This window comes from Ammospiza nelsoni, chromosome Z (genome assembly GCF_027579445.1).
Source record: "Ammospiza nelsoni isolate bAmmNel1 chromosome Z, bAmmNel1.pri, whole genome shotgun sequence".
Lineage (NCBI taxonomy): Eukaryota > Metazoa > Chordata > Aves > Passeriformes > Passerellidae > Ammospiza > Ammospiza nelsoni.
The window spans coordinates 22,014,568-22,042,142 of record NC_080669.1 but is presented as its reverse complement, the minus strand read 5'-3'; the positions used below and the strand labels follow the sequence as shown (position 1 = coordinate 22,042,142).

Genomic DNA, 27,575 nt, shown 5'->3' with positions numbered 1-27,575 from the left:
CCCGCTGCTCGGTGAGTGCCGTCCCGACGGGGTTGCGGGGGGACGGGCGGGGGCCCGCCGCCCGCGGGTGCCCGACGCCGCCCGGGCCGCGGGGAGGAGGCGCGGGCGGCCGCCGCCGGCTCCCGGTGCGCCGTGGGTGCCTCGCCCGGGGAGCGGGCGCGCTGTGACAGCGGCGCCGCCGCTCCCGGGTGTGCCGGCGGCGGAGGGGGATTGTGGGAGAATCCCCGGGGAGCCGGTGCGCAGGGGAGCGCGGCGCGGATGCTGCCCGGGCACGGCGGCGGCGAGCGGAGCCCCTGGGCGCTCGGGAAGCGCTCCCACCCCGCCCGGCTAGGTTTCTTTCTGGTTGTCCTCGGGGTTGGGTAATTTCCTCTCGGAACTCTACCCAAAATGCTGCTCTTGCGCAATGCGAGCTCAGGAGGGCTTTTTGCGCTGTGCAGGCTTTTCGCAGCCTTTCTCTGTCCGCGGACCTGCTGAATGAGCGGCACGGGTTTAAAATGAGCTCCGAGGCAGGGTCATGAGCACAGTTGTTATGTATCCCAGCGGCGCTTTCCACTGGACATATTTGGTCCTGTGATGCAGTACCGTGATACGTGGCAGCCTGGCGTGTGTTTTATCTGCACTGGAGCTGTGCTCCCCATAGGCTTTTTCCACGACCGCTTGGGTGCTGGCATGCTGGCAGGATCTCGGCGGGTTTGCAGCCTGCTGGTGGTCTCATTTTTACTATGTGATGAGCTGGAGCTGTTTTGATCTGCTAGATTTGTCACAAGGCAGAGCTGGGGACAAGGGGAATTTCAGATTTTTTTGGTACCTTTAGAAGGCTCTCGCACCCAACTTGTTGCTTGTAACTGCTGCTCCTCGAACAGACACTCTTGTGCAGATGGCAGGGTTGTTACCATGGCCTGCTGGCATCCCAGGTTGACAGTAGTCTGGCCACACCTTGAGCCCTTGAGCCAAGTGTGCCATTTTCAGCATAGGTACCTCTGTTACCAGAGATCACATCGGGGGAAGAGACTTCAGAGGAGCTACCTGTGGTTTTCCGTTTACGGAACCGACAGAAAAAATCATAGTTTCTCTTGCTGCTTGCTGGTCAGCTCTTTATGGATCAATGCATCTGAATTACAAACAACTGTTTTGTTATTTTAGGAAGGTGGTTTTGAGGTCACTAAAAGAAACTGTCCTGTGTTTTGTGTTCTTGTTTTTTATTCGTATCTTTCGCTTTTTTCCCCTACATCACTTATGCTGAAAGTGGCTGTGCAAGCCTGTCCTCAGAGAGTGGATGTGGCAACCCTTTATGAATATGGCTTTGCTTTGAATGGTCTCCACTTAGTCTGATCCTGTCAGGAGTGAGTCATGTGCTTTGGAAATGCCTGGAGTTTAGAGAAATGCTCTTAGTGACCCCAAGATTCAAAGTGTTATTGGAGTTGGTTGCTGAAGGATCATTTAAGATGTTTTAAATCATCTTTGTAGCATCCTCAGTGCCGTTCACTGAATCTGCCAAAGGCTACATGAGGCTGGTCGCAGTGGTTACAGATGGTCAAGAGAGCAACAGGGCCACGGAAGAAGTAGCTCTTTACAATAGAGCAGGCAAATGTTTTCTAGCTGTGTTACTTCAGTATTTGTGGGGTGGTGCAGTCACATGCAGCCTGGCACCGTCAAGGCGTCAAGATTTATAGCCAGCATGTAGGTGAGAAACTGTTTGTTGTTCTTTTTTTTTTTTCTCTGTTTTTTTCAGGTTTTGGTAGCAAACAGCATTTGTTAAACAATTGTATCATGCCTCTCACGTTGGTCAGAGCTGAGTCTCCCCTGAGCAGCATCTCATGTGTCTCTAAGGCCGCCGTGAAGAATACAGGGTGTGCACTTTGTGGACACTTCTGACATGTAATTTCCCCACCCAGAACTCAGAAATACTCCTTTTTGAGCTCAAAACTCACTTATCAATATGAACATAAAAAGCAGGAATCATCCTGTGATTCCTGTACTCCCATAAGCATGGGGAAAGGGTCTGATGGCAACAGGTAGCTTCAAAAACTCCATTTCCTCAACAAACCAACATTTATTGTAACATACATGATTCTGGGGTTTTAATTTCCTGCCTGCCCCTCCCCCGTCGTTGTTGGGAAGCATGTGATGACTCACACAGGATATGTGTGACTGAACTGCTCAGGCTTTTTGTATGGTAAAATAGCCAGGTACTCATTTCAGAGGCCCACAGTTTTCTTCCTAGCAGTCTTTAGAGAGTAGTTTACAATCCCTGCTGTCTGGCCCTGCAACAAATGCATTAGCTGAATGAGGTTTAATCTCTTACCAGATGCTGCCAAATTTTAAATGTGCTTTTATGGTTCACTTGCTGTTATTTATAATTGAAAAGAACAAATCAGGACTGGGGTAATACTATAATTCAGCTTCAAGCTGAAAGCCTTTAAAGACTATGCAATTTTCTAATACAAGGTAAAATAAGCATTTTGGATTTATGCTTCAGTTTAGAGCTGCATGCTAATGAGTATCTTAAATGGGATATCAGGAAGCAGAATGTGCTTGCTGCAGTAAAATCTCAAGAATTCTGAGAAATTCTGGTTTCTCTAAGAAGTCCAAAAGCAACTAAATCCAGGTATTTCCTGCAGGTGTCCATTCCCCAAATTGTTACATTCCTTAGGAGATGCAGAACAGTATTGTGGTATTGGTTTTGGTTGAGGTTTTTTTAATAAAAATTTGTTCTCAAGAAGTAGTGTTGGCCTAAGCACTTTCAAACCAGTCAAATGTGTTTCTTCTTTCTATTTCCATGTGGTTTTTTGGTATTTTGGTATTGGGGTAGTTACATGCCTGCTGGTTTAAGGAGGGTATGCACAAGGGGTCAAATTCTTCAGCTGAAAGATCCATTTCCAAAAGAGCTCATTTTAATGCAGTAGAAGTCTGCAAAGCTGAATTGCATAGACAGGCTTACCTATATTTCAGGGAAGTAATTTTCAAGTCCTGCCCTGGTGAGTGCAAGTATTTATGGAGGTTATTTTAGAGAACAGCTGTCTCCTTAGCCAATTCTAACCCCCATTTAGACACCAGGGGTGGCTGGGATGGCAAACATAAAAGATATGCTCTTGCCGTTTTTGCCATGAGCTTCTTCTCAGAAAGTTCACCCAAGTGTGGTAAATATTGTAGTCATATGTCTGTCTTAATAGCTTTTCATGCCCAGATATAAAATCAGAAAATTGATAACTCTGTACACTAGTAATAAATGGATATTCACAAAACAAAAGTGTAGGTTAATGTATGAACTGTGAATTGTCCAAAGGACAAACCACTAGAGATGTACTCATTTTCACTAAGGTTTAAAAATGGCTTTTTCCTGGGATACCATGGTTTGGATTGGATTGGATTGGATTGGATTGGATTGGATTGGATTGGATTGGATTGCATCTTTAAGGTCCCTTCCAGGACCTTAAAGATCATTTAATCCTGACCCCTGGTGTGGGCATGCACACCTTTACCTAGACCAGGTCATTCAGAGACCCATCCAACTTGGCCTTGAACAAACACTTCCAAAAATGGGGCATTCAGAGCTTCCCTGGGCAACCCATTCCAGTACCTCGCCACGCTCACAGTAAAGAATTTATTCCTAGCATCTAATCTAAACCTGCTGCACTTAAAAGCCATTGCCCCTTGTCCTGTCACTATCTTTCCCTGTCTTGTCAAAAGTCTCTCTCCAGCTTTGTTTTCTCCCTAGAGCCTTGTCCTCTCCAAGCTGAACAATCCCAACTCTCTCAGCCTGTCTTCATAGGGAAAGTACTCCACTCCTCTGATCATCGGGACTCCCTCCAGCAGTTCCATGTCCTCCCTGTGCTGGGAGCCCAGAGCTGGATGCAGGTTCCAGGTGGGCTCTCCCCAGAGCAGAGCAGAGGGGCAGAATCCCCTCCCTCCCCTGCTGCCCACGCTGCTCTGGATGCAGCCCAGGACATGTTTGGCTCTCTGGGCTGGGAGTGCCCATGGCTGGCTCATGTCCAGCCTCTCACCCACCAGCACCCCCAAGTTCTTCTGCTTGGGTATCTTGGGCTTACAAGGAAAAGAACTCTTTCTCCAAGATGTCAAAGAGTTCTGGATATAAACTGGTGCTTCCCACTTCCATGTTAGTGAGGCATGTTTTAAAAAATACAAGGATCTAAAGAAAAAACTCCTTTGGATAGCTGTCATTCAGGGAGGAGAGGACCTATTACCGAGGCTGTTTCTTCAATGCACTGCTTCTGATGCCTGTGTAGTCAGTACAAGCAGGTGCTCTAAACTCTTGGTGCTGAAGATAAGTGATGAGGGGTTTCTGATGCTTTGAGCCTGTAAAATCAGCAGTGATGCTTATGGTCTGTATTACAAAAGTGTTTAGAGGTTATGTGCTGCCTGAGATGGAATTAATAAATAATACAGTTTGAGGCCCTGTATATGTGGACATTTTGTGGGCAGAGGTAGAAGATGTGTTACTGCTGGCAGAATCCTTGCAGGACAAAATTGAGGCAAGAGGGTGAAAACCTAAGAGATGCTAAAGCCACCAATTTTTAGGGTGACTCCTAGTGCTGACAGTGCTGAAGGGATTTGGTAGGTGTGCCATGCCTGGGGCCTGGTCATCTGTCACATTGCCCACCTGCAGTCGTAGGCTCTCATCTTGCCATGGGGAGTTTCTGCCCCAGGAACTGGAGGCCTCTGAGTCTGCGGGGTCACTTGCAATACCAGACAGTGAAGATAACATTTGCTTTACATGTAGCATCTCCCTTTCCTCTCTCATCTGGACCTGCCTTTTTAAAACCTGTTTTATATAGCCGTTCTCTGCTCCTTCCTGCCTGCCTGGGTGCTGGAGGCATTGCATTGCTCACAGAAACAAGCTGGGGTTGTGTTGTGTCCCTCTACTGCCTTCTTTTGAAAAAGTAAAACAGAGACTCAGAGAAGAGCATGGAGAGGGCAGGGGGAGATAACACGTGAAAAAGTTTGCTCAAATTTAAGCTTTCTTGGCTTCAAAAGAGGGTTTGAGAAACTGTTAAACGTCTCCCAAGAATATGCTTAAGATGTTTGGCAGGGAGCAGATGTGTGATCTTGGCAACACCACTGACAGCTCCACAGCTATCTGTGTGGCAGGGAGCACATCATACCTCTGAAGCACAGGCTTCCTTGGCAGGCAGGGAGCAGCTTCTGTGAGGAAAATATCACTAGCATCCTCTTATTTGGTCGAAGTGGAGGTCAAGGAGTGTTAATTAGGTTCACAAAGTAGCTTGGAAAGGTACTGTGCTGTGCTGGAGAGCAGCTGTTTCAGGGACAAAGCACAACAGACAAAGGAGAAAAGGAAAGTTTTCTGTCTCATGCATGTAGTGTTTTATAACATGCTTGTTTCTCTGCCAGCATTGATCTGAAGCAATAGCTAGTTTCTTTGGAGATTGGGCCAAGTTTGTGTTTGGAAAGAGACAGATAACTTGCAGCTTCCAAAACTGCACTTGGACGCAGAATTCAGTTAAGCTCTTTCACTTTCCTCCTCTGGTGTGGAGCATGCTAGTCTGACTTCATGCAGCAGATAGGGAGCATTGTCCCGGTCTGGAGGGCCCTCCCCACCCCGAAGCGCAGGGTGCTGGAGGTGCACAGTCCTCAGCAGGGAGGTGCTCTAGGTCTGATGGCCTCACACACAAGCAGGAGGAGCTGGGCTCCACAGCTCACCTCCTTTCCTCACCAGTGGACACTGCTCTCCAGCCAGCCACTGCTGCGCTCCCTCCTGCGCACCCTTCTCTGCAGGGCACAAGGGGGATTTGGGTTTGGGGACAAACCCAGCCAGTCCATAGCAGTACTGCAGTGAGGGGCCAAAGATTTGGGGTGTTGGGGCATGTGGATGGAGCAGTGTCAATGTCCAGCTTGCTTCCGTTTCTCTGGGTTGGAGAAGATCTTGTTGCCCAGCCTGTCCCCACTGGATCAGTGTTTTCTTTTGTGCAGCCCCTGCCTGCAAGGACAGGTGCTGGTGAGCCAGGGGTGGATTGCATTTACAGTGCAGGTGCTGATTCCACTGAGGAGTGGCCATGACAGGGGGCATGACCAGGCACAGCCCTTCCAGCAGGCTTCCAGCTGCTGCTGAACTGCCGGGAACTCGGGGCAGTCCCCAGGCCTTTGCACATGTTTGAAAGAGATTTGCTTTTGTCACCTGCTCCACCTGGGGTGTCTCTGGATTTGCTTTGAGGGCAAAGAGACAATTTACCTGCAAACCTGTCCTGCTGAATCTGGAAGTGGCCCTGTAAAGGCCTTTATGGGATGGGTTCCCACAAACCTCTGTGCTCCAGGGCAGCGAAGGAAGCAGCAGCCATCTCTCCAGGCATGGAATGCCCTCCTGCTGTCCTCGCCTCCTGTGCTCCCTGATGCCAGCAGCAGCCCATCCTTTTGGGGTGCACAAGCACTGGCAGAGTTTCAGACAGACAGACAGACAGACACACCTCCACCCCACCTGGCACCCGGTGCTCCCCCACCTATCTGGGGAGTGCACCCCAGCCCTGGGGCAGTGCTGGAATCCAGGTGCACATGCCACAGGCAGGATGGGATGGGGCAAGGGAGATTGCCTGAAGATTTGGGGCTGGCCCTGGCAGAGACGTGCCCGAGATGCTGCTCGAGCTGGGAGGGCTCCTGTCCACACATCCCATCCTGCTGCATAGTGGGGGGTTTGTGGCTGATGGCTGCTCAGCCTTTTTCTGATCCATGTTTGTTTGTTTGTTTGTTTGTAGTTTGCTGTTAAGAGAGCCTGGAATTTAATTTTGTGGCGGGTGGGAAGAGCTAATGACATGCAGATTGCCTGGCTCAAAGGCAGACAGTTCAAAGCCGCCTCAGTGAGCGTGCACTGGATTTGAGCCACCAAGGAGGACTTTGCTTCTCTCCCAGAAGTACCCTCCATCAACAAGACTGTCTCCCTTTCTTTATATTTTGTTCTAAAGATGCCACATTCCAGTGTCAGTGCTGGGGATTGGGTTAACAATTTTTTTTCTCTGGCTGTAGTAGTTCCTGAGTTAATCAGGCGGACCCAATGTTGCCAGCATATGTGATGCATCCTCATTTTTTTCAGCCTTTTTTCCTTTGGGGTCCATAGTTGCAGATGCCAGACCATGTGCAAGCCTGCCCAGGACAGGAGATGAGCCCATGTAGCCGGCTTCCCTTGCCTTGGCATAGTTAACATCTGTGGGGGTATGCAACTTCACAAGTGTAGATCAGCCAAATGAAATGTATACCAGACTTTGGGAGGGCAGGTTTTTGGGGTTTTTTGTGACTAGGATATTTCTAGGAAGACCCAAGGAGTTTTTTTCTTTAAACTCTCCTAGGGGAGCAATGGCTGGAGGCAGCAAGAGGCAGGGACCACTTTGACCAGTGACATGGCTGCTTGGGAGACCCAGGTGGGCAAGGGACATGGGGGCTGCCCCGTCCCCTCTCGTGGGCCTGAGCCATGACTTGAGTCTGTCTGGTGCCATCTGAAAAGCTGCTGCCACAGCTCTGAAGTTTAGCTGATGGGAAATTATTTTCATTACCTTCAGAGGAAATGACTGCTTTGCCGAGCTGTGGGATGCAGCTGCCTGCCCGCCCTGGAGCTGCCGTGTGGGGCTGGGGTCCAGCCCTGCTTCACAGCCTGGCGTGGGGGAACTTGCTCTCACATTGTCTGGGGTGGAGCTGATGTTGTTTTTCCCAGCCAAGGCTTGGTGTGGCTGATGGGCCCTTCCTTCCCTTTTCGGTCGGGGCCCTGAAAAGAGAGGGTTGTTTGTTTTTTTTTTCCTCTCTTTGAGCTCTGCTGCTCTTTTCCAGCTTTTCTTTTGCGTGAGGATTGTCTGAGTGTGGCAGTGCGGGCGTGCTCATGGCTCAGTGGATGGATAGCAATGTCCAGCTCTCAGCCAGGGTGATGGAAATGTTTTTTTTGGTTCTGTTCGGGGAGAGCCTTTTTCCAACTGCTGCTATCTGTTTTTGCTTTCATTTTCACTAAACTAAATGTCAGAGGTTGATGCCTGGCTTAAGGTATACAGGTGGATTTTGCTTGTTTTCCCAGTGAAGCTCTCTGGAGGGTGATTCAGATGGCTGGATCACTCTTCAGGCCTGTCCAAGAGACTAGTTTACCTCCTTCCTATTTCCTTTTCCAATTCCTTCCTGAAGAATAGGGTTTCCCCAGTCTGTCCTGCCTGAGTCCCCCAGGGCTGCCCTTTGTGGCAGCAGCCCTGTTTTGTATCCCTGTTCCCACCTTCTTGGATGGAGTGTGGTGTCGTCCCGTTTGCAGCCCCTGTAGGGATGCACGAGTGCACTTCTGACCCTGCGAGGCGTTGCTTCCTGAGTTTTCCCAACACTTCTAGTATTGGGAAAGTGTTCCTTGGGGCCTCCCTACATCACTCCCTTTGGGCCAGGGAGGCTAGAGCAGTCTCTAGATTTATTATAACATCAGGCTGAGTGGATTTTGGGCTGCTTGTGTGAGCGTCCTCTCATTTTGTCTCAGCAGGATGAGCACCACGAGGGCAGTGTGGTGGCAGCCTCAGATGGCAGGAGGTTTAGGTGTTGTGGCAGGCATGGCCATTGGGAAGTCGGGATGGGGAAATCACTGGCACTGTGGGACAGGCTCTTAGGGCTCCAGCACTGAGCTGCCTCTGCTTTTCGCAAGCCTCACTTTGTGCTTGTGTGAGAAGCTGCTTCCAGTTTGTGATGGCCCCTGGCTTTTCCTGTGCACCTTCCCTGGGAGCAGAAATGCTTCTGAGGGTCAGAGGTGAGTGGCAGGAGTGGATTGGCTTTTTCTTTTGGTGTATCTTTCTCTTACCCTGCCACTGCCAGCTAAAGCCTCCTTTTACAAACTCTGAAATGTTTTGATGTGATGCTGTGCTTTTGTGTTCTTTTGCAAGCTTCCTGCAGTTGCTTATTTATGTTTTTGAGATTTTCTTTTGCTAAAAATACACAGTGGAGGCTCATGAAGCTCTGTTGAAGCTTTGTGATGCTGAACCCAACAGGATTTGCCTGGAGATGCTGAGCTGCATGGGTGACCAGAGTTGCGAGTCCACACAGCACTGTCACGCCTGTCTGTTCTTAGAAGGGACTCCATATACAGTGACTCCTGTGTCAGGCAGTCAGCTTGAACAGAATCAGAAAAGATTCAGATGGAGTGAATTGAGCTGGAAAGTTTACCTAGTAAACATAGATAGGGACACCATTTTGACAGGTGGGACAGCGCTTGCAGCAGACTTTGCATGTTTTCCTGGCATTGCAGATTACATCCTGAGTCAGCATCCCTGGGAAACAACAACCCTAGGACTGCCTGCTATCCAGGTAGTCAGATTTCAGTGAAAATTATTTAAAATTAGTAGTTGGAACTGTGATTCTATTAACCAGTTGGAAAGCCTGTGCATTTGTGGATTTGGCTTTAGCCTTGTCCTGCTTGGGAAGTGAAATGGAAGTGTCAGTTTGCAGTGGGTGGTATGTTGCTGCTGCTTTGTGTCAGCCACATGGCTTTATGAAGTGGAGTTTGTTTTAGTCATTCTGTATTTCAAAACAGCCTACTCAGCTTTTTTCCTGGTTTTGTATTTGGTGAATGTATTAACTTGAGTGATTTGTATCCAGCCTGTCTCAGAGGCGCCTGCCTTGCCACACATGGATGGCACTGGTGCCTGGGGACTTCTCACTGACCTAGGTGTTGGCTGCATCCCTTAGGGCAGGATTTGTGAGAAGGTGTGCTGCCCTTAAAAGTGATTCATTAAGTGGGAGATTGGAGCAGTAGAGATCATTTCTCACCAATGCCTTTCAAGACTATGAAACTGTTAAATCTCTGCCTTCTGCAGCTGTTTTTTGCAATGAATATGCTTTCTGCTCCCATCTTTTCCTTGCCAATATTCCAGTCTCTGTAAGGCAAGCAAGAGTGAGTGCTGGCAGGATGAGTGGTCTATGTTTCGCCTTGGGGGGCTGCTGGATGCCAGCCAGCAAAATGCTGTTTGCAGTTCCAAATGCTTGCGGCTGTTCTTGCCCAGCTGGAGCTCACAAGTCACCAGGGGGAGATTTCCTCTGTAAGTTCACCTAAATGGCAGACTTTCATTTCCTCCTGCCTGACTCTGAATGGGTCCGAGACATTGAAAGAACCTTTGTTTGTTAAACCAGAAAGCATTCTCCAGTCTGATGGGGCTCACAGTCGCTTCTTGGGAGCAGCAACTGGGAGAAGAGTCCGGTAACTGGGAACACAGAGCCCAGCTTGTCCCAACAGGAACAGACTTGTTTGGTGGGACAGCAGCCACACCCAGTGCGTGGCAGTGGACTAGGCTGGCAGGGCCCTGTGAGGGGATGTGCTGCTTCTGCCCCTTTGCTTCCTGCAGCATCCCAGCGGGTCCTGCTCCTGGCAACCAGGGGCAAGAAGGATGAGAAAATAAAGTTCCTGAGCACAGATGCCCAACAAAATCCCATTTGCTGGCTGTGACGAGTTAGGTGAACCATGCCCAGTGCAATGCCCTCTGCTGTTTTAAAATCACAAAAGTGTAGCATTAGCACTAGCATCCTAGCTCCGAGTGCTAGTCTCCTAATGGAGGTGACACTCATGGGCACAGGGACGGCTGGTGAAGTGGGTTGGGGCCAGAGGCTGTTTTGGAAAACTGCTCCTCACCGTGGTGTGGAAGCAGCCCCCAAATTCAGCGGAAGCGCAAAATGTACTGTCTCCCCCTCCTGCCACCTCTGGCCCCATTGATATGATGCCTGTCCCACAGGCACAAGAATGGCTGTGCCTGGCCCCTGATCCTGGCACCACTGAGCCCCAGTCCCAGTCATTCCACTGCGTGTTCCTTCCTGCCCCAGTTCCTCCAATTTTTGCCTCTTCCTCCTGCTGCAGAGCACCTTCTGAGCTCTCCCTGCAAGCCACATTTAGGCTTCAGAGCAGAGAGGCTTCAGCCCTGGCCCTGCAGCTGCAGGACAGCATCCACAGGGCCCAGCTTGTACCACGGGGCAGAGAGGGTGCAGAACTGGGCACGGGTGTCAGCTGGGAATTGCTGGGAGTGTGGGCAGACTGATCCCAGTGCCCCTGGAGTCTGAGCAATCACTGCCTTCTCCTCGTGTGAGAGGGAAACTTGCCTGTTCAACCAGTGCCAAATGCAGAGATCAGGAGATCCCTTTGCATCCTGCCACTGCGTAGGTGCTATGCAGCAAAGCTTCCCTGCTGCCCCTGGAGGTGCACCGAGCACCTCTGCCAGCTTGGCCACTCTCCTCCTTGTCCTCTCCAGCGTGAGTGAGCACCGGTTAGTGAAGCAGCACAACCAAGTTGCTTCTTCTAAATAACTAGGGAATGAGCCATGAGTCCGGAGAATCATTTCTGCTTTTCTTTAGTAGTCACATGTTTTGGAATGCACAAGGTTGATTGTGATGACCGGCGCCTTTTTGAGCTCCATAAGTCACTTGTGCTCCTTGCCAAGGGGCTGCCCAGGGCACTGTGCCCCACCTTGGGCACCTGGGGGTCTCTGCAGCAAATGTGAGGCAGTAGCACTGGCAAGGCAGGACACTCAAACACACCCAAATGGAGGAGCAGGGGAGGGCACAGCAGCCAAATCCTTAAGGGGTGATCCTCAGGCTGGTATTTATGGCTGATGATTTATGCCTTATGCAGGGGGCCCTCAGCAACCCCCCCACTGCAGAGCTTGTGCCAAGTGCAGTTTGTTGACTGGCTGGTGCTGGAAGCAGGACGTGGCAGCAGGAGAGGCCTTTCCTTGGGCTTCCTTGGTGAGTCATGCCATTGGTGCTGGAGCAGCTGGAAGCAAATAGAACGGCCAGCCGGGCTGTTCTGAAAGGGTTTCTCTGGTGCCACCTGGACTTCTCGCTTTTAAGCTGGTTTTGACACATTGTTTCAATGGTTTCAAAAGTTGCCACTTTTGAAACCATCTACAGGAATTGCCAACATGTATGCAAATCTGGATATGGGGATTTTTTATAATTTCTATTACAGAACTTCTAATAAATAAGTGGCATTTCTACAGAACACCAAAAATATCTCTAAGAAAAAAAAAAAAAGCAGGAAGGGGATTTTATTCACTTTGCATGTGACTATCCATAGGTGATTTTGTCAGTAGGAGAGCAGAGCTATTTTTGAAGCGCTTGCCTCTTGGGCTGCCTGAGGTAGGTGGGAGCCCAGGGGGCAGCACTTCAGGCTGGTTTTGTGGTGCATGTGCCAGTGGGAACACAGCTCTTGGTTGGCCACACAGACTGTAGGACACTCTCAGTGTCAGTGACTGGGTTCTGATACCAAGAGCACACATTGTTTGTGGGTTTGTTCTGACTTGGTGGTGTGAGGTTGCTTTGGATATGGATGGTTCAAGCTTCAATACCTCCAAGCACTGATGGGATTGTGTTTGGACCAAAAGCTCTGTTTCTTAGAAACTAAACCCAACCAAAACCCTAATGTGTGTAAAGGATGTATGCTCAGAGAAATAGATTGTGTGTGTTAATTTGGTTTGTGCTATGACTCTCTTCCAGTTGGTGCACTGCGTGTGGAGTTCTCCCAGCCTGTAAACCTGGAAGAAGTGGCAAGGATAAACCCACAGGTCAGAGCAGGAGGTCGCTTTGCTCCCAAGGACTGTGTAGCACTTCAGAAGGTAGCAATAATCATACCATTCAGGAACCGAGAGGAGCACCTCAAGTACTGGCTCTATTACCTGCACCCAATTCTCCAGAGGCAGCAACTAGATTATGGAGTATATGTTATCAACCAGGTAAGATGCTGGAGACAAGCTTTCACACAGCTGTCACAACAGTGCCTGTGCCCCTTGAAATAGAGGAATGGCTGCTTTTCTTTGAAAAGCAGTAGGCTGGCAGGCAGGAATAAGGTTGCTTAAAAAAAGAAAAACAAAAGGAAGAAAAATTTTGCTTCAATGCCTTTGGTGGAAAACTCGAGATCCCTGCTTCTGCTTAGGTGCAATTCACTCCTAAGAGTTTCTGCTTAAAGAAAGCACTTGGTGAGGAGGAAAGAATTCCTAATAACATAACCCAATTAATTATCTCTTTCCATATGTTCTTTTTTCCCAACTGCTGCAGGAATGGCATGCAGAGATTTTTAAGGTGACAAGTTGGTATTAATGCCTAGTTTGGTAGTAGATGTGTCATACATGTGTAGGATTTCACTTTATTGCACAAAGTCAGGATGGAGAAAACAAAGCTGTGGCAGTGGGGCAGGTAAGTGGCTGTCTTCAGAGGAGTAGAAAAGAAACAAGCCATCATGGAGAAGTTCTTGGAGTTTTTGGTATTGGGGCTTTTTCTTCTTGCTATCTGGTGGCCTTCAGTCTGCCTTTTAAAAAAAGAAAGGCATAAAAATGCACATTTCACTCACAACAAGCTGTCTTAATTTACAGCATAATGGTGTGATAAGTGAGTGTTGTTCACCCTTGGAAAGGCTTAAAATGTGCAGGTGTCTGTACAGGCTGTAGGGTGAAGGGGCAGATGCAATTCTGAGAGCCTCAGCAGAGACCACCTTCTGGACAATTCCACTGCAGTTTCTCTCTTGGATATGTATTTTTATCCTGTTTTCTCAGCTCAGTAAGAACTGAGATGAAATAACATGCTTCTTTAAGTGTTAACTCTTTAAATTTCTGCTTGGATCAGCTGGTGTGTTTGGGCATATCAAACACCATGAATATTTAAAATGGTCACCCAGGCGATGAATTTCATCACAGACTTGAAAGTAGGGGGAGACTTATCCCAAGAGAGAAAACTGATACTCCATTACTACAATTTCTCTTGCTTTGCTCATTTCCAGGGTGCCAGAGATCAGGACAAAAGGGATTTCTGGGGAATTAGCAGTAGTTCTGCAGCACAATGGCCAAGATGGTTCAGTGTCTGCATCTGACTGCTTGTGGCCTGGCAGCCACGCTGCTGAGGACACAAGGCATCTCTGCAGCACGCAGACAGGCGTGCTGTGCCCTAGAATTGAGCCCTGTAAGAAAACCCATGCTGTGGAAAGCAAGGAGAGCTGGTGCTACTGTGGTGCAGCAGCCCAGGGCCAGCGGCAGCCTCTGTGCTTCGGGCTGCGCTTCCTCGCCCGTGTGAGTTGCTGGTGCCGCGGGGCTGGCTGAGCCACAGAGCTGCTGGCCAGGGGTGCAGGTGGTGCCTCCCTGCTCCGAGCACAGGAGCAGGAGGGTGGTGTGGCACCCAGCACGGCCCTGCGCTGGGGCTGCTGCTTTCCCAGACAGGTGCAGTCGTGCCAGCTGTGAGAGCTGCCTGCACGTGTCCGGGGCATCGCTGGTGAGAGAGCAACCACCCCGTTGTGTGCAGCTGGCGTGGTGCTCCAGCGTGAGGAAAGCAGGGCTGGTGCCCCTAAGGGCAGGCAGTGTCTGAAGCCTGGTTGGAGTCCCTGCTGCTGTGTGATGGTGCATGCTTGCTTGCATTGCCCTGTGTTGCTGGCTACTCCTCTTCTGTGGTCCTGTTCTCCAGCACTAGGGCTGTGTCCTTTACAGTTAACTCTCACAGAAGTTTCTGAAGCAAATGCTTTTTCTTGGGTGGGCATAGTTTGAGTGAGAGTGAAATGCAGTACACAGGGTATATATGCCCTGGCCACATCCAGTAGATGTAGGTTAGCAAGTAAGACTACTTGATTTGTAAAATAAATCTTCTTCTGCATGCCTCTAATAAGCCGTGTCTAGAAGTGGAGTGGTCAGTGGTAGTAAAACCACTGGATGCATCTCCCAAGGGTGAGTGGGAACACTGAGTAGAGAGAGATACAGAAAATGTATTAATTCTTCCAGAAGTACAGTAGGAAAACAGTCTTATTTCTCTGCTGTCTTGACAATTGCTTTTCTCTTTTTCTTGTCTGTCCTTCCCTTTGCATCTGCCCTCCTTTTTTTTTATTTTATTTTTCCTTCTAGTGGGGAAATATTACCTTTATTGTTAATCCTGTCTATATCAAAGCAATCACTGAAGCAAGGAGAATTACTGTGTGATCTGGTTCTTACACGCTGCCTACATGCTCTTCTGTGCTCCGCATCTCATAGAAAGAAAGAGGAGCGCTGAGCCCTGCTACTGCTGCACTGGTAATGTCAAACTTCTTCCTTTCAGCGCAATGTGTTTCTGTCACGAGTCCATTGTGTTTCCTCCGTGCTGTTCTTGCGTGCCTGAATGCCTCTGAGTAGGACTTGGCTGAAGTCAGGGGGATGATGTTTGTAAAATGTCCAGTATGTAACGGGAGCCAGTGGAAAATAACGTATTGTGTTTCACCTTGCACACTCCACCCCTAGAAAACCCAAACCCTGTGTGTTGGAGGATTTTTCAGGTAAATCTGAGAAGAGGACACATGGCTGGGCACGCTCTGCCCAGGGCCCATCAATGCCCCACAAGTGACAAATTTGCAGCGTCTCCCTCAGCCTTGCTTACTCCCACCCTTATCCGTGTGTCCTCCCACACCTGCGGCCAATGCCAGGCAGATGCTCAGCTCTAGAAGTTAATCTTCTCCCTGCAGTTCAGCCCATGCAAATGCCCATGCAGCCAGACTAAAGTTTGAGAAAGGGAAGACTTAGCCAATTCCCTGGAAACTGGGCAGTTGTTCAACCATTTTCCACTGGCCCCTGGTGCCATTTGTAGTGTCTTGGTAGCAGTTTTCCAGAGAGGTGTGTGTGTGTGTGTGTGAAGTGGTTGGGGCATCACTCTTACCCGCGTTACTTTGCAGGGGGTATCAGGTTTGTGGGCAAAGGAGGGAATTGTGCTCGGCTGCTGCTTACCCTTGCAGAGGCAGGGGAGGCAGGTTTCGACTGTGGCTGCTCTCTCCCACTGCCCAGTGTAATTGTGCTGAGGCCTCAAAACACCCTGTGACAGAGAAACACCAAAGTATCTGCTGATATCTCTCTGTGGCTCTGGAAATTTGTTTATGCCTGGTCAAGTCCACTGGAGGAAGGACTTCCCCATGGATATGGCGGGCGTGGTTCAGGCTATCTCAGTGTATTAGCTAGCAAGCTCCCACTGGAGGTGATGGTTCTCCTCGTTGGCCAGAAACATACAACACACATCCTTACCATTACCTCCATGAGATCCGATGAGCTGAGGATTCAGGTGAGAGAGGTGCAGCCACATTTCATCTGTGCTGTCTGCAGGAGGAATCACAAAGCTGCCTCCTGCATAGATGTGGGAGGCAGAGCAAAGTCAGGACATGTGGCTTCTTGCTGGTTTGCAACTTCTTTAGTTTGAGTAACGATTCCAAAAACCCCAATTTTTTTTCTGTTTAGCACTGAAAAAAAAGGAACCCTGTCTCCTTTGGCAGGTCTGGGTGAACAAGCCAGATTCAGCTGAGGTAAGGGATGGGAAGTAAAAAAGCCTGGATGTTCTTCTGCTCAGCTGATCATTCACCTCCAGGTGCGAGCAGGAGTCAGTGTTAGACCTTGCAGGACTGAGGCAGCAATTTGTTCTGGGAGTGACAGAGAGAGTTAATTCAGGAGCCAGAAGCAGGTGCTGGACACCAGCACTGAACTCAGACATGGGTTAAATTTCAGGACAAGAGAACATTGGGACAAAATTTGTCAGGAGAAGAAAATAGAAAAAATGTGCTTGGATTACATATTTTCTGTCTGAAAGCCTAGGAGAGCATGGAGGCTATGTCTAGAGCTTGACTGCATTGTCTAACTAGCAGTCCTTTGTGTGCTGCCTTGCTCTTCAGGATAATGCTCCTCTGTCCAAGCAAGTCCACACTCATCCATTTCTTTGTGACAAGTAGCAGCATTCATGGGATGACAAGCCACTAGGCAGAGGTGAGGGATGGAGGTTTTTTCAGCAGTGCTTTATCTGCTTTCTGAAGGCTCACCGGCAGGTACTGTGCTCTGTGCTGACCTGGAAGGAAGTTTTCACAGCTGTGGTTTGTTGTTTGGTTGTTTTTCCAAAATGTCACAGATCAGTCAAAGATTGCAAGCGTGCATGTGAGTTTTGAGAGATATTTGAATCTCAGATACTGCAAGCACGCCAGTGCTTCCACATTGCCGTAGGTAAAGAAAGAGAGCTACTGCAAAAAGCAAAACCTCTTGTCTTTTTTTTATTCCAATATACTGTGTTAAATCCCCACATACCTTCTGGGACAGAAAAGTAACCTCCTGCCTCAAAGCAGTCACAGTTGATAACAGCCTTGCAAAGTTTGCTGCATGAGCTACATGCTCACCGTAAAGTTTGTAAAAAATGGCTTGGAGAGAGTTCTTTGTTTTCTTGTATAGGCTGTGATTCCCTTCTTCCTAGTCTTTTGGATGCCGGACTGTGAAGCTGCATTAGGGGCCATTTGGGAGGAGAGTGGCAATGCCCACATGAAGTGTTTGCCCTGTATCCTGTCCCTCTCCGTGCACAGTGTGGGCTCCAGTGTGAGCTCTGTCAGGGTCCCATGGGTGGGGTGGCAGGAAGGGTCCTGCATGCTCTTGGTACAAAACTCTCTGTGCTTTGAGATTTTTTGGGGAGAGGTTTAAAAATACTGCTCCTTATAGTGCTGTTATCCCCATGTGTCATCCAGAGGAGTTAGAGGCTGCCTGAAGGCGCTGGTTAATTACAGCTAAGCCTCTGCTGGTAACAAAATTGGTGCCCTTTTCCTTGAATTTCGTTAGGAAAAGAGCAGCCAAAGGGTATGAAATGAGGCCCCAGCAGTTGCTTTGAGGTATGAGCACATTGCACTTTGCACCAGCACCCGGTCAAATCCCCCTCAGAACCTTGGAACCAAGTCTGCATTTGGTGTCGTGGGCCCTGAGGAGTGCTGGGCAGCTAGGGCTGGCAGCAGCCTTTGCTGGGGAAAGAAAATCCTCCAATCTCATGACCTCAGCTGCTTCCTCTCCCCAGACTCTTTGTTCCACTTGCCTTCATTTTCTGTTCTTGAGTTTTCACTGCTCTTGCTTTATGCATGATGATGATCGTCCACCCACCACCTTATTGTTGTGTGAACCCTTTTGTTTTGGGTGAGGATGCTGAGAATTTGCTCAGATCCTCTTCCATGAAAGCTTACTCCTCCCTGTGAAGTCATTTATGCCCAAGGCAGGTGAGTAATGCTTTTGAAAACTGGTTTGACACTTGTATTTTAAAACCTTCATTTGGAATATACTTGGGGCTGTTTCAAGAACCTGCATTGGGTATTCAGCAGCAAATCTGTTAATTAGTCTGGATTAAATGGTTACCAAAATGATTGCTTATTAACCAGATAAAGCTGTTACAACGAGTGTGGTGTTCCAAGCTGCTGCTCCTTGGGCACAGTATTTTATCCATCCTTGGTTTGCATCCCATGTTGGGTGTGGGTAGTGCAGGGTAGGGGGACAGCTTGCACAGTGTGGGAGTCCTTTGTCTTAGCACTGCTCAGAGAGTGTGGAGGAGTAAAAGTGGAATGGATTTGGCAGTCTTGCTTTCAAGGCTGGCAAAATCCTTCAGTCTCTTTGAGGGATGCCCTATGAGTTTCTTTCGACCTGCTCTGTTGCCTTGTACAGGGTTTGGGTTTGAAGCTGCTGCAGAGTGGGGTCTTCAGTTGGAAATCCTTACTCTCAAACCACCAGCATTATTGGGTTTTTGGTACGATATTTTAGCTAAAAAGCTAAAGTACTCAGCAATTTGTGAGCCTGTACTTGTGCTCAAATCCACATGTGCTTTTGAAATGTTTTTGCCTGAAAAGGGTCAGACAAGTTCTCCTCAGGTGCTTCATTACCTGGGGAGGAAAGTAGAGATTTTCCTGCCCTGTTTTTTGCCAGTCCCTTCATTAGCTGTGCTTGCCCTGGGATAAATATGCCCTGCTGTAGTGTCAACTCTTTTCATGATGGTTCTTCCCATCATGGCGAGAACCTTCCTGATTGCATTTTCCCCATCTGTCAAAGCCCCCAGGAGAGATGAACAGGGGTGAAGAGCACCCAAGAAGGGGATGTGCCACCGCAGCAGTGGCAGCATCCTCCTCTCCAGCTGCAGCCCTTTTGGCAAGCAGCTCGTGCTGGCCTGCCATGCAGTGACCAAGGCTGTGTCACAGCCACGTGCCAAACCTGCTGCCCAGGGCCCAGGGAGCAGCCTGCTCCTCTGCCTTCATGGCTGCTCAGGGCTTGGCAGAGGGTCAGAGGTGAGCAGCAAAGCGTCAGACCTTGGCTCCTGGTGCCATCTCGTGCTTTGCAAATCAGGTCTGGGGTGTTGCTCAGCAGTGGCTGTGCCACAGTCTCACAGCCATGTTGTGGCAGAGCTTAGGAGGAGGGTGCTGAAATTCTGGCCACAGCAGGGTTTTGGTCCATGGTCCTTGTCATGGCTGTAAGTTAAAGCACTGCCCATGTTTTTCTCTCTGCAGCAAGAGTCCCTTCTTCCAGAGGAGCTCACCTCTTTTTGCTTTTCTCTGCTGCTCCAGGAAGCCCCACCTGCTTGCCCTGTATAAGAAAATTCAATCCTTAAATGCCTGTACATGGAGTGGAACATAGGGACTGCTTACCATTGGATCAAACCTGCCCTCTTGGGGGCTCCCACCAAGAGATGGGAGCTGAGCTGGGTCCAGCCCTTCCTCAGCCATTTTTCCTGCTTCCGTGGTTTGCAGCTGACCCAAGTGTCACTGTTCCACAGGCAGCATTTGGGGTCTGCTGCAAACATGCCATGGGTGCTGCAAGAGCAGTGCTTGAGCTCGAGCTCAGTCTGTCATCAGGGCGTGTCAGCCCTCTGCAGCAACACTGGCATCTGGCAACGAGTAAGAAACTGCTGATGTCCACTGTCAAATTTAAGTCACTTAACTGTTTTTATTTGTTTTTAAATTAGGATGGAGAAGAAGAATTTAACCGCGCTAAACTACTGAATATTGGATTTGCAGAGGCCTTGAAGGAGTATGACTATGATTGCTTTGTGTTTAGTGATGTAGACCTCATCCCGATGGATGACAGGAACACCTACAAATGCTACAGCCAGCCACGACATCTCTCCGTATCCATGGATAAATTTGGATTTCGGTGAGATGCCTTTTGGAGCAGCATCTGTTTCCTAATAGCACTGCCAGCCTAGCAGGGCAGGCACAGTGTTACACATCCCCACCCACCACTGAAAGCATGGGAAAGCATCTCTCCCAAAAGGCTGTCTTAACCTGCAGGGCCCTGCAGGGAGCGGGTGGCTGCAGGGGAGGAAGATGGAGAAATGCAGCTGAGCACTTTATTAAAATTCACAGCTTCTGGAAGGTGAAACAAAGGGTGAGGAAGAGCTAAGCAGCCTTCGTTTTGCAGATGCCCACATATCCCTTCTTGTGTTTCAGTCTAGGAGCTGGAAGACAGCTAGTGTTTCCACCCAGTCTGAAAAGTGAGACACTCTCACACACTGAGAATTATGTGCAGCTTTAAAAAGACTGCATCAGACACTATTTTAAGAGCAAGACAAAAATTTTTTGGCTGTTTGGTTTTATGCCACTGAGAGACCTGCCCTGGTACATGAGAGCAGCACAGAGTGAAACTTCTTGCAGCATATATTTGGGTTTAGCAAGCTGTTCTGGACAAAATGTGTCTTGCTTTTCCTTTAAGTTTTGGTTGCTTTTTTTTTTCCCCTGTCCCAAATCCTCAAGGAGGAGTTTAAAAGCTCATCTATAAAGTGAAGACTGGTCATGACCCTGCGGTGGCCAGTAGTGCAAGGGCTATGGCAGTGGTGGTGTTGGCAGGGTCTGTGAATGTCTCCACTCCAGACCCAAGCCCTGCTCCAAGCAGGACTGCCACTGGCACTGCAGCAGCTGCAGCTCTTTCTTGCATGGATGTGAAGCTTAAAACAGAAATGCATGGCCGTGGGGATTTCTCTGCTTGTTAAAGCAAAGACAAGGCTGTACTACATCCTGGTGATCCCTGTGTGGACCCTCTCCTTATGCTCTTGGTCTGAATTTCGTCTGTCCCCAGTCTCCTGGTGAATTGTCCCATTTCAGGTGTGAGCTGGTTGGCTTTCTGTGTGCAAGGTCACACTGCCAGCTCAGTTTTGGGCTGCAAGCTTCCTTTTGGGGCACTGAGGGGTGTGAAGGTGATCAGTAGAGCTGCACAGGGAGAAGGCTCTGTGGCATATCCAGTGTCTGTCTGAGCTCTTGCCACTCCTGTGGCATTCATGTCACCTTCGATGAGGTGATATGCATTTCAGCCTGTCCTTTGAGGACAGTGTACTGCTTGGTAAAAGGCTGCGGCTACTTCCAGTTGCAGAATACCTCTCAGGTGTATTTGGGACTGAGCCCACCAGTTCCCTCTGCCTCAGCTGAGTCCAGAGTACCACAACACATGGCTGCTTCCTGTGGCAGGAAGGTGCCTTGCAGGGTGTGGGCTGGGTGAAGGGCAGCAGCAAGCCCTTTTCAGGCAGGCAGGCTGCCCCTTGGCTAACACCTCTTCTCCGCTAATGTGCTCTTTCCTCTGCTTCCAGGTTGCCTTACAATCAGTATTTTGGAGGCGTGTCTGCCCTAAGCAAAGAGCAGTTCACAAAGATCAATGGGTTCCCAAACAATTACTGGGGCTGGGGTGGTGAAGATGATGACATTTATAACAGGTAAATAATTTTTCCTCCTTGGCACCCTGGGGTGTGCTCAGGGTGAGGATGAGCACAGCCCTGCTGGTCTCACCTGGGTGTGGGAGGACATGGGCTGTCTGCAGGCAGGAGGTGAAGGTGATGTGTGGGGCAACCTACTGGCTCAGCGAGAGCACGTTCCTGCTGGGTGCTGGCACCCCATTTCTCAGCTCCCAAGGTGCAGCGGGGAGGGGCTCTAGTTGGCAAAGTCACACCCCTCCCCCTGCCATTGTTCATTCTCCCTATGCCCTCACCAACAGCATCCACACCAGTGCACTGGCTGGGGCAGTGTGCTTCTGGTCGCCCAGTACTGGCTCAAAGAAGGGAATTCAGGACATGCAGCTGAAGGTGGATGAGACTTTGATCAACCTTGCCCAATGCAACCCAAGATTTGTTTGGGTCTGCAGCCCTGTAGCAGATCCCTTTGTTCCCAGGAGAGTTCTACTTGTCAGGCTGTCTGTATAATGCTGTGAGCTTGACTGGAAGGAGGCTGAGAAGGCTCAGAAGTGCAGGAGAGGATGAAGGTGTTCTCACAGGGCAGGCTGAGAGGACCAGGGCAAAGGATGAACGTGCTACCTTTCAGCTTCACATATCCACAGCATTCACTGAGAGAAATCATCATGACAGCCTTGTATTTGGAGGCCTTCTTCATGTTTCTCAGTATCAAAACCACTCTGTGATCTTTTCTCTGGGGTTTCTGAACTCTTCTAGGCTTCAGAAAAGGTGTTAAAAAAAAAAAAAAAATTGTACCTTCCTGAGGTTTGGCACTTCTGTTTAAAAAAAGAAGAAAGGGACAGCTTTCCAGTAGGGCATTCATATCAAGGTGGCAGTCCTTTCTTTTGGGGCACTCAGGTTTTAAGGAACAGAAGATGCTGCAAAGAAGTGAAAAGAGAGAGGCAAACAAGAAATCAAGTATTTTTCATCACTGATATCTATGAAAAAACTCAGCAGGTGCTTTGTAGAGAGCATGCAAACAAAGACAGGCTGCCCCTCACCCAGGAGGTCCCAGCTGGTGCCACTGTGACTCTGACCATGTGTCTCCTTTATGCTGTGTCACCACCATTCACTTTGGTTTCCCTCAACACTGCAGCTTTCACAAGAGATTAGTGCTCCTCTGGCTCCCATCCATATGGGTTAAAAAACTAGATGACTCCCACTCAAATTCGAGTCTACAGCCTGTACCAGGGTTAATGTGGGTGTTGGGTGTTGTTTGGAGGAGATGGAGGTGTAAGTGAGGGTGTGGTGAGCTATCTTGGTGTTGGCAGGGGGAGGTCTCCACTCTGTGTGGTAGATAGTGTCTGTGTGGAGAAGGACTGGCTTTCCTTCCTTGTGTCAGCAAGCTTGGGAGTGCATTAGTAACATCCCCCTCAAAAGAAACCAAAAAACAGTAGGTAAAACCAGTGGTTGTTTGTGGAAGGTGTGGCAGAGCATCCCACATCCTTTGGGTGTTTAATGTACTCGCTTTCTGCAGGCTGGTGTTTAAAGGCATGGGGATATCCCGTCCGGATGCGGTCATTGGGAAGTGCAGAATGATCCGGCATTCCCGGGACAGGAAGAACGAACCCAACCCCGAGAGGTGTGTCTCACCCTTCCCCACAGCAGGTTTAGGGGTGCCTCCTGCCCTTGCTGCTCCAGCTGCTTGGCCTTCCCTTTGCCGGGCACAAAGGTCCAGTGTGGAAAGGCTGCAGCCATCTCCTTGCTTACTGAGCTCTCTGCTCCTGCTCTGTCAGCCGCCACCTTCCCCTTCCCAATTTATTATCTGTTTATACACCTTTTCCCCAACATTGCACTGCAGCACAAAGGCCTCTCCTGTTTTTTTATTTCTTAAATGCAGAAAATTAGATTCTGAGCAATTGTTTCCAGCTTGTCTTTGGGGTATAAACCTCTGCTCTAGTGCAGAGCTGGAAAAGGACCTGTGTGATTTAAAAGCTTGGCTGCTTCTTTCTAGCTAAAATTTGACCCCATAGGAATGCACTGGCCCATTGCTCAGGCTGGCCAAATGAGGGAGTTTATGGCACTGATACTCAGGTTTTTCTTGAAACACCTGCGATGCTGCCTAAGAGGTATGCAAAGATCAGATTGTTTAAACATTTTTCCTTTCTTTCCTTGTTGTCTCCATCCCCTCCCCCACATTTTTTTCTTCTCCTCCTGCAGGTTTGACCGAATTGCTCACACACGGGAGACAATGAATTCTGATGGCTTAAATACACTATCCTACAAGGTGTTAAGAACTGACAAGTACCCTCTGTACACAAAGATCACAGTGGATATTGGCTCCCCCAATAGCTAACGTCAGAGACACAACAGAGACTTGCCTATATTGCCCAGGATATCTGGCCTCACTGATGCATTATATGTGCTGGTTTTAAAAGAGTTGCAGTGAACCCAAAAAAAAAAAAAAAAGGCCTCTTTTGGCATGCCAAAGTGTCTCCAAATTGGTTGGACAAGTGCTTTTTAATTTTTTTTTTAAATTTCAAACTTGACTTTACACAACTTTCTAGCTCTCCATTGTTTTGTAAGTCCAGAAGCTGTACATACGAGTTGTAAATAGTTACTTTGCCATAGAATGTTGAATCTGATGTCGAATTAATTGCTGGACTCAAAATTTTCTGATTATGAATGTGATATAGCAACAGTTACTGCCCATGATATTTGGTATTTTGAATGAGGTGTGTGCAGGCATTCTTTATAATTCATTCCTGGTTTTACTTTATGAAGGACTGTAAAATGCTGCTAAAATTGTCCAAGTTTACGCTTTGCATTAGATTTTTTTAAATGGAGACAGCAAAATACAACTTTTTTCTCAGAGTGACCAAAACAAACATCTCCTCTATGTGCAGAGCAGGTGTTGAACAATCAAGTCTGGATTCAGTGAATGTCATTATTTCTTTTAGTCTCAAAGGAGGCTTTGAGTGGGTTGACACAGTTTGCCAGAATTTGTGGGTAAGCTCCCTGCACAGGGTGGGAAGCTATACAGATGACCTCTCTAAAATCTGCTGGCTTCAGATAACCTTACTTCTGGATATGGTAGAGATTATTTGCTTCAGCACAACACCACCTGGGATTTTTTTGGGGGGTGGAGGAGTTCAGAGTGGTGTTTGTGGTGTTGATTCGTCTTTTGGGGGTTTTTTTTCCATGAAATGAAGATTAATTTCATTGCACAAATAAATTATGGCCTTAACATTTGCTAACACTTGTTAGTAGTGGTGGGAAGTTACCACGCTATTTAAACATTGTCTGAAGCTTCCAAAAACCAAAATTTTCTGTGTCAAGGTTGTGCATAAAACTTGAAATCTTTTAGTACTTTTGTTGTTGTAACATTTTAATGACTTTTAAAAGCAATTTGTGTATCATAGGCAGTATATTTAATACCAGATTAAAGTAGGGTGCAGCGTAATAGGATGTGATTCAAAGCCTCCTTTATCTTTAGACTAGTAGGCTTTTCATGTGCGTCATTATGTATAAGCCATGTATTTTGTTTGCTCTGTGTATTTTTCTATTAAATCTCCTGCGGTGCTGAGATATTCACAGCAGGGCCGACATCTAAATGATTTTTCTTTGCCTAAAGCCTGTTTGCAACGTGTGTCCTCCCTTCTGGTTGTCTCAGGCTTGAGGGGCGTGCACATTCTGCAGTACCATTTTCTCTCAGTGCACCAGGGCACCACCTGTACAGACCCTGCTTCTCCTTCCCTGGACCGTGTGTGAAAGCCTCGAGCGCTGACACCCAGGGAGCTGGTTTAAGTGATTTAAAGCTCTTCCCAGAACTCAGAACTGAATTCTTTCTGGTGAGCACTTTGCCACCAGCTCTAACCACTGCAATTTGCACTTCCTTGGCCTGTGCTGAAGGTTGTTAAAATCAGGGACACTTCTTGTTGTATTGGGGATCAACTTCAGCACTGCCTTTTTTTTCTTTTTTTTTTTTCCCCTTTGTTTGGTTTAGTTTGGTTTTTTGTTACCTGAAGGTCTTTTGAGACCTGAAGGTTTTGCTGAGCCCTTGCACTGCAGGGGTGGGATCCTGCAGGGGCCAGGGAACAGTGCATTTCTTCTTAGGCCAGCAGTGGCTCACAGGACGCAGAGGGACTTTAATTGCTAGATGCCTTTTCAGTTTCACTTTGGAGAAGTGTTCACCTCCTTTGGTTCAATGCTCTTTCTGGCTAGACTTGCTGCTCCAATCATGGTGGGAGCTATGGCAAGATGGCCTTGCATGGAGCAGGAGCAAAGTGCAAGGAAGGAGGCTTGTGGTTAAGACCTTATCCCTTGTGCTTATCATTGAATATTAAAAAAAAAACCCAAACAATACAATAGTCCTTATGGCAGATCAGGCTCCAGGTCTTAAAGATGCAAGAGAGTACAAGAATATGTGTTTTACAGAAATCAGGAAAAAAGCCTCCCTGTAAAACATTGGCATGGGTGTAGTCTGTAGCAATAATGGAGACACAGGAGAGAATTGTTTTTAAAAATTTTTTTCAAAGCTGCCTTAGAAAGGAGGGCTCCACTTCTACAGGTAGCAGCAGATAACCAAAAATTTATCAAGGCTTCACTTGAAAATGCCATGTCTTTGCAGAGAGCACCTCAATTTTGTGCTGAGCCTTTTGTAAGTCAGAGTTGGAACCTTCAGCTGTAATGTCTATCTGATGTCAGCTGGGTGGGGGAGATGCTGGCAGCATTCCTTGCAGTGAGATTCTTTGATGGTTAGAAAAAAGTTAGTGCAACAACACACTGTTTAGCTGTATGCTGAAATTATTCAATGTCATGGAGGTGGGATGAGCGCTTGTTTCTGGCTGTTGGGATCAAAGGTTTCTACAACATGTGCCTTGAAAGAGAGAAGAAATGGAAACTGGAAAATCAGGAAACCTGAAAACCCTTTTCAGCAGACAGATTCTAGTAGTGCAAGAAGCTGCTGCATAGTTTCTCTTCCACTGCTAAAGCCACAAGCCATGTAAAGAACTGAAGCCACTTTTTGTAGCTTATATTGCCCTTTGGTGCTGACCTGTGATTTCTAGATCTCATTGTCTCTGTGTAAACTCTGTATCAGTCAAACTCATTAAATGCTCGTGACTCGACCTGGCCATGAAATTTCTCTCCCGGGGATTTTCAGGGGCCACATCTACAAACACTCATGTTGCACCAAAGCCAATTCCGACTTTTGTGTCCTGTCGTGGGTGGTGTTTTTTCCTCTCCCCTACTGGTGAAAACATTCAGAGTGATACTGATTGTAACTAATGGTTGAAACCCAGAAAAACAGCTTCAAAGGAAACGCTAATGCTTGGATTCTTTGGGATGACTGACTGCTTGTTAGCATGAGGGAGGGTCCTGATATGCTGCTTTCCCCCAGGACGCTACATGTATACTGGACTGCCTTTGGGTTTCCTGTAGATGGTTTTGCTTTTGCATTCTTATCATTTATATATCAAGGGATGTAATCCAATGTGCCTTCTTTACTATTGATGTCAAATAAAAATATTTTCAGTTACAACGTTTGGCAGCATTGCTCTGGGTTACCCCTCTGTCTTGGTGGGTTTCTGGCTCATGCGGTAGACTAGGTTGTGCCTTAATCTCCTTGCATTAACTTTCTCCAAATTTTCCTCCCTCTGGCTACTCCCTGAATTAATTTCTCTGTGCTGCAAATTTTCTGCCCGTTAGAGACACAGACCTAAGAGTCCCCAGAGACACCAGAAAACTGTAAGGTGATTCCTAAATTTGGGTAGGGGGACAGCATGCAATCCATACTGAAACCAGGCAGAAGATGCAAACCCTCACTCAGGCTGTGACTGCTTGTGGGCAAACAGGCCACTGCTTGCTCCCTGAGTGCTTGTGGGTTTGGCTAGAGTGTGGAAATGGAAGAATAATTCCTGGGAAACTGAAGTAAACATTTGCCTGTGTTCCTTGGCAATTTCTCACAAAAACACTTTCTGTGGAAGAGATGTTTCTGGCTGGACTGTGGCTAAGGCTAGGCATGAGTCCCCAGTGCTCTCCAGGGAAAGGCAGGCTTGTTTCCAGCTGAGGCCAAGTACCAGCCTCTGGGCCCAGGCTGGCACAGGGGGCAGGACAGCCCCAAGCTCCTGCAGTTGTTTGCAGGCATGCTCTGAAGACCATATTGACTGAGGGATCTGGAAGAGAGCAGTGCCTGCCTC

The 27,575-nt window shown here is 48.3% G+C and overlaps 1 protein-coding gene across 1 annotated transcript in view; it reads left to right on the top strand.

Annotated features, from left to right (window-relative positions):
- The window catches only part of B4GALT1 (beta-1,4-galactosyltransferase 1), a 27,177-nt gene extending 260 nt beyond the window's left edge, over window positions 1-26,917 (top strand). Inside the window, exons 1-6 of the mRNA XM_059492506.1 lie at window positions 1-11; window positions 12,454-12,689; window positions 19,687-19,874; window positions 21,301-21,423; window positions 22,913-23,017; window positions 23,596-26,917. The exon at window positions 1-11 is cut by the window's left edge and continues 260 nt beyond it. Coding sequence (XP_059348489.1) covers window positions 1-11; window positions 12,454-12,689; window positions 19,687-19,874; window positions 21,301-21,423; window positions 22,913-23,017; window positions 23,596-23,731 — 799 coding nt within the window. The 3' untranslated portion in view covers window positions 23,732-26,917. The remainder of the gene's footprint in view (window positions 12-12,453; window positions 12,690-19,686; window positions 19,875-21,300; window positions 21,424-22,912; window positions 23,018-23,595) is intronic.
- The last annotated feature ends 658 nt before the right edge of the window (window positions 26,918-27,575 follow it).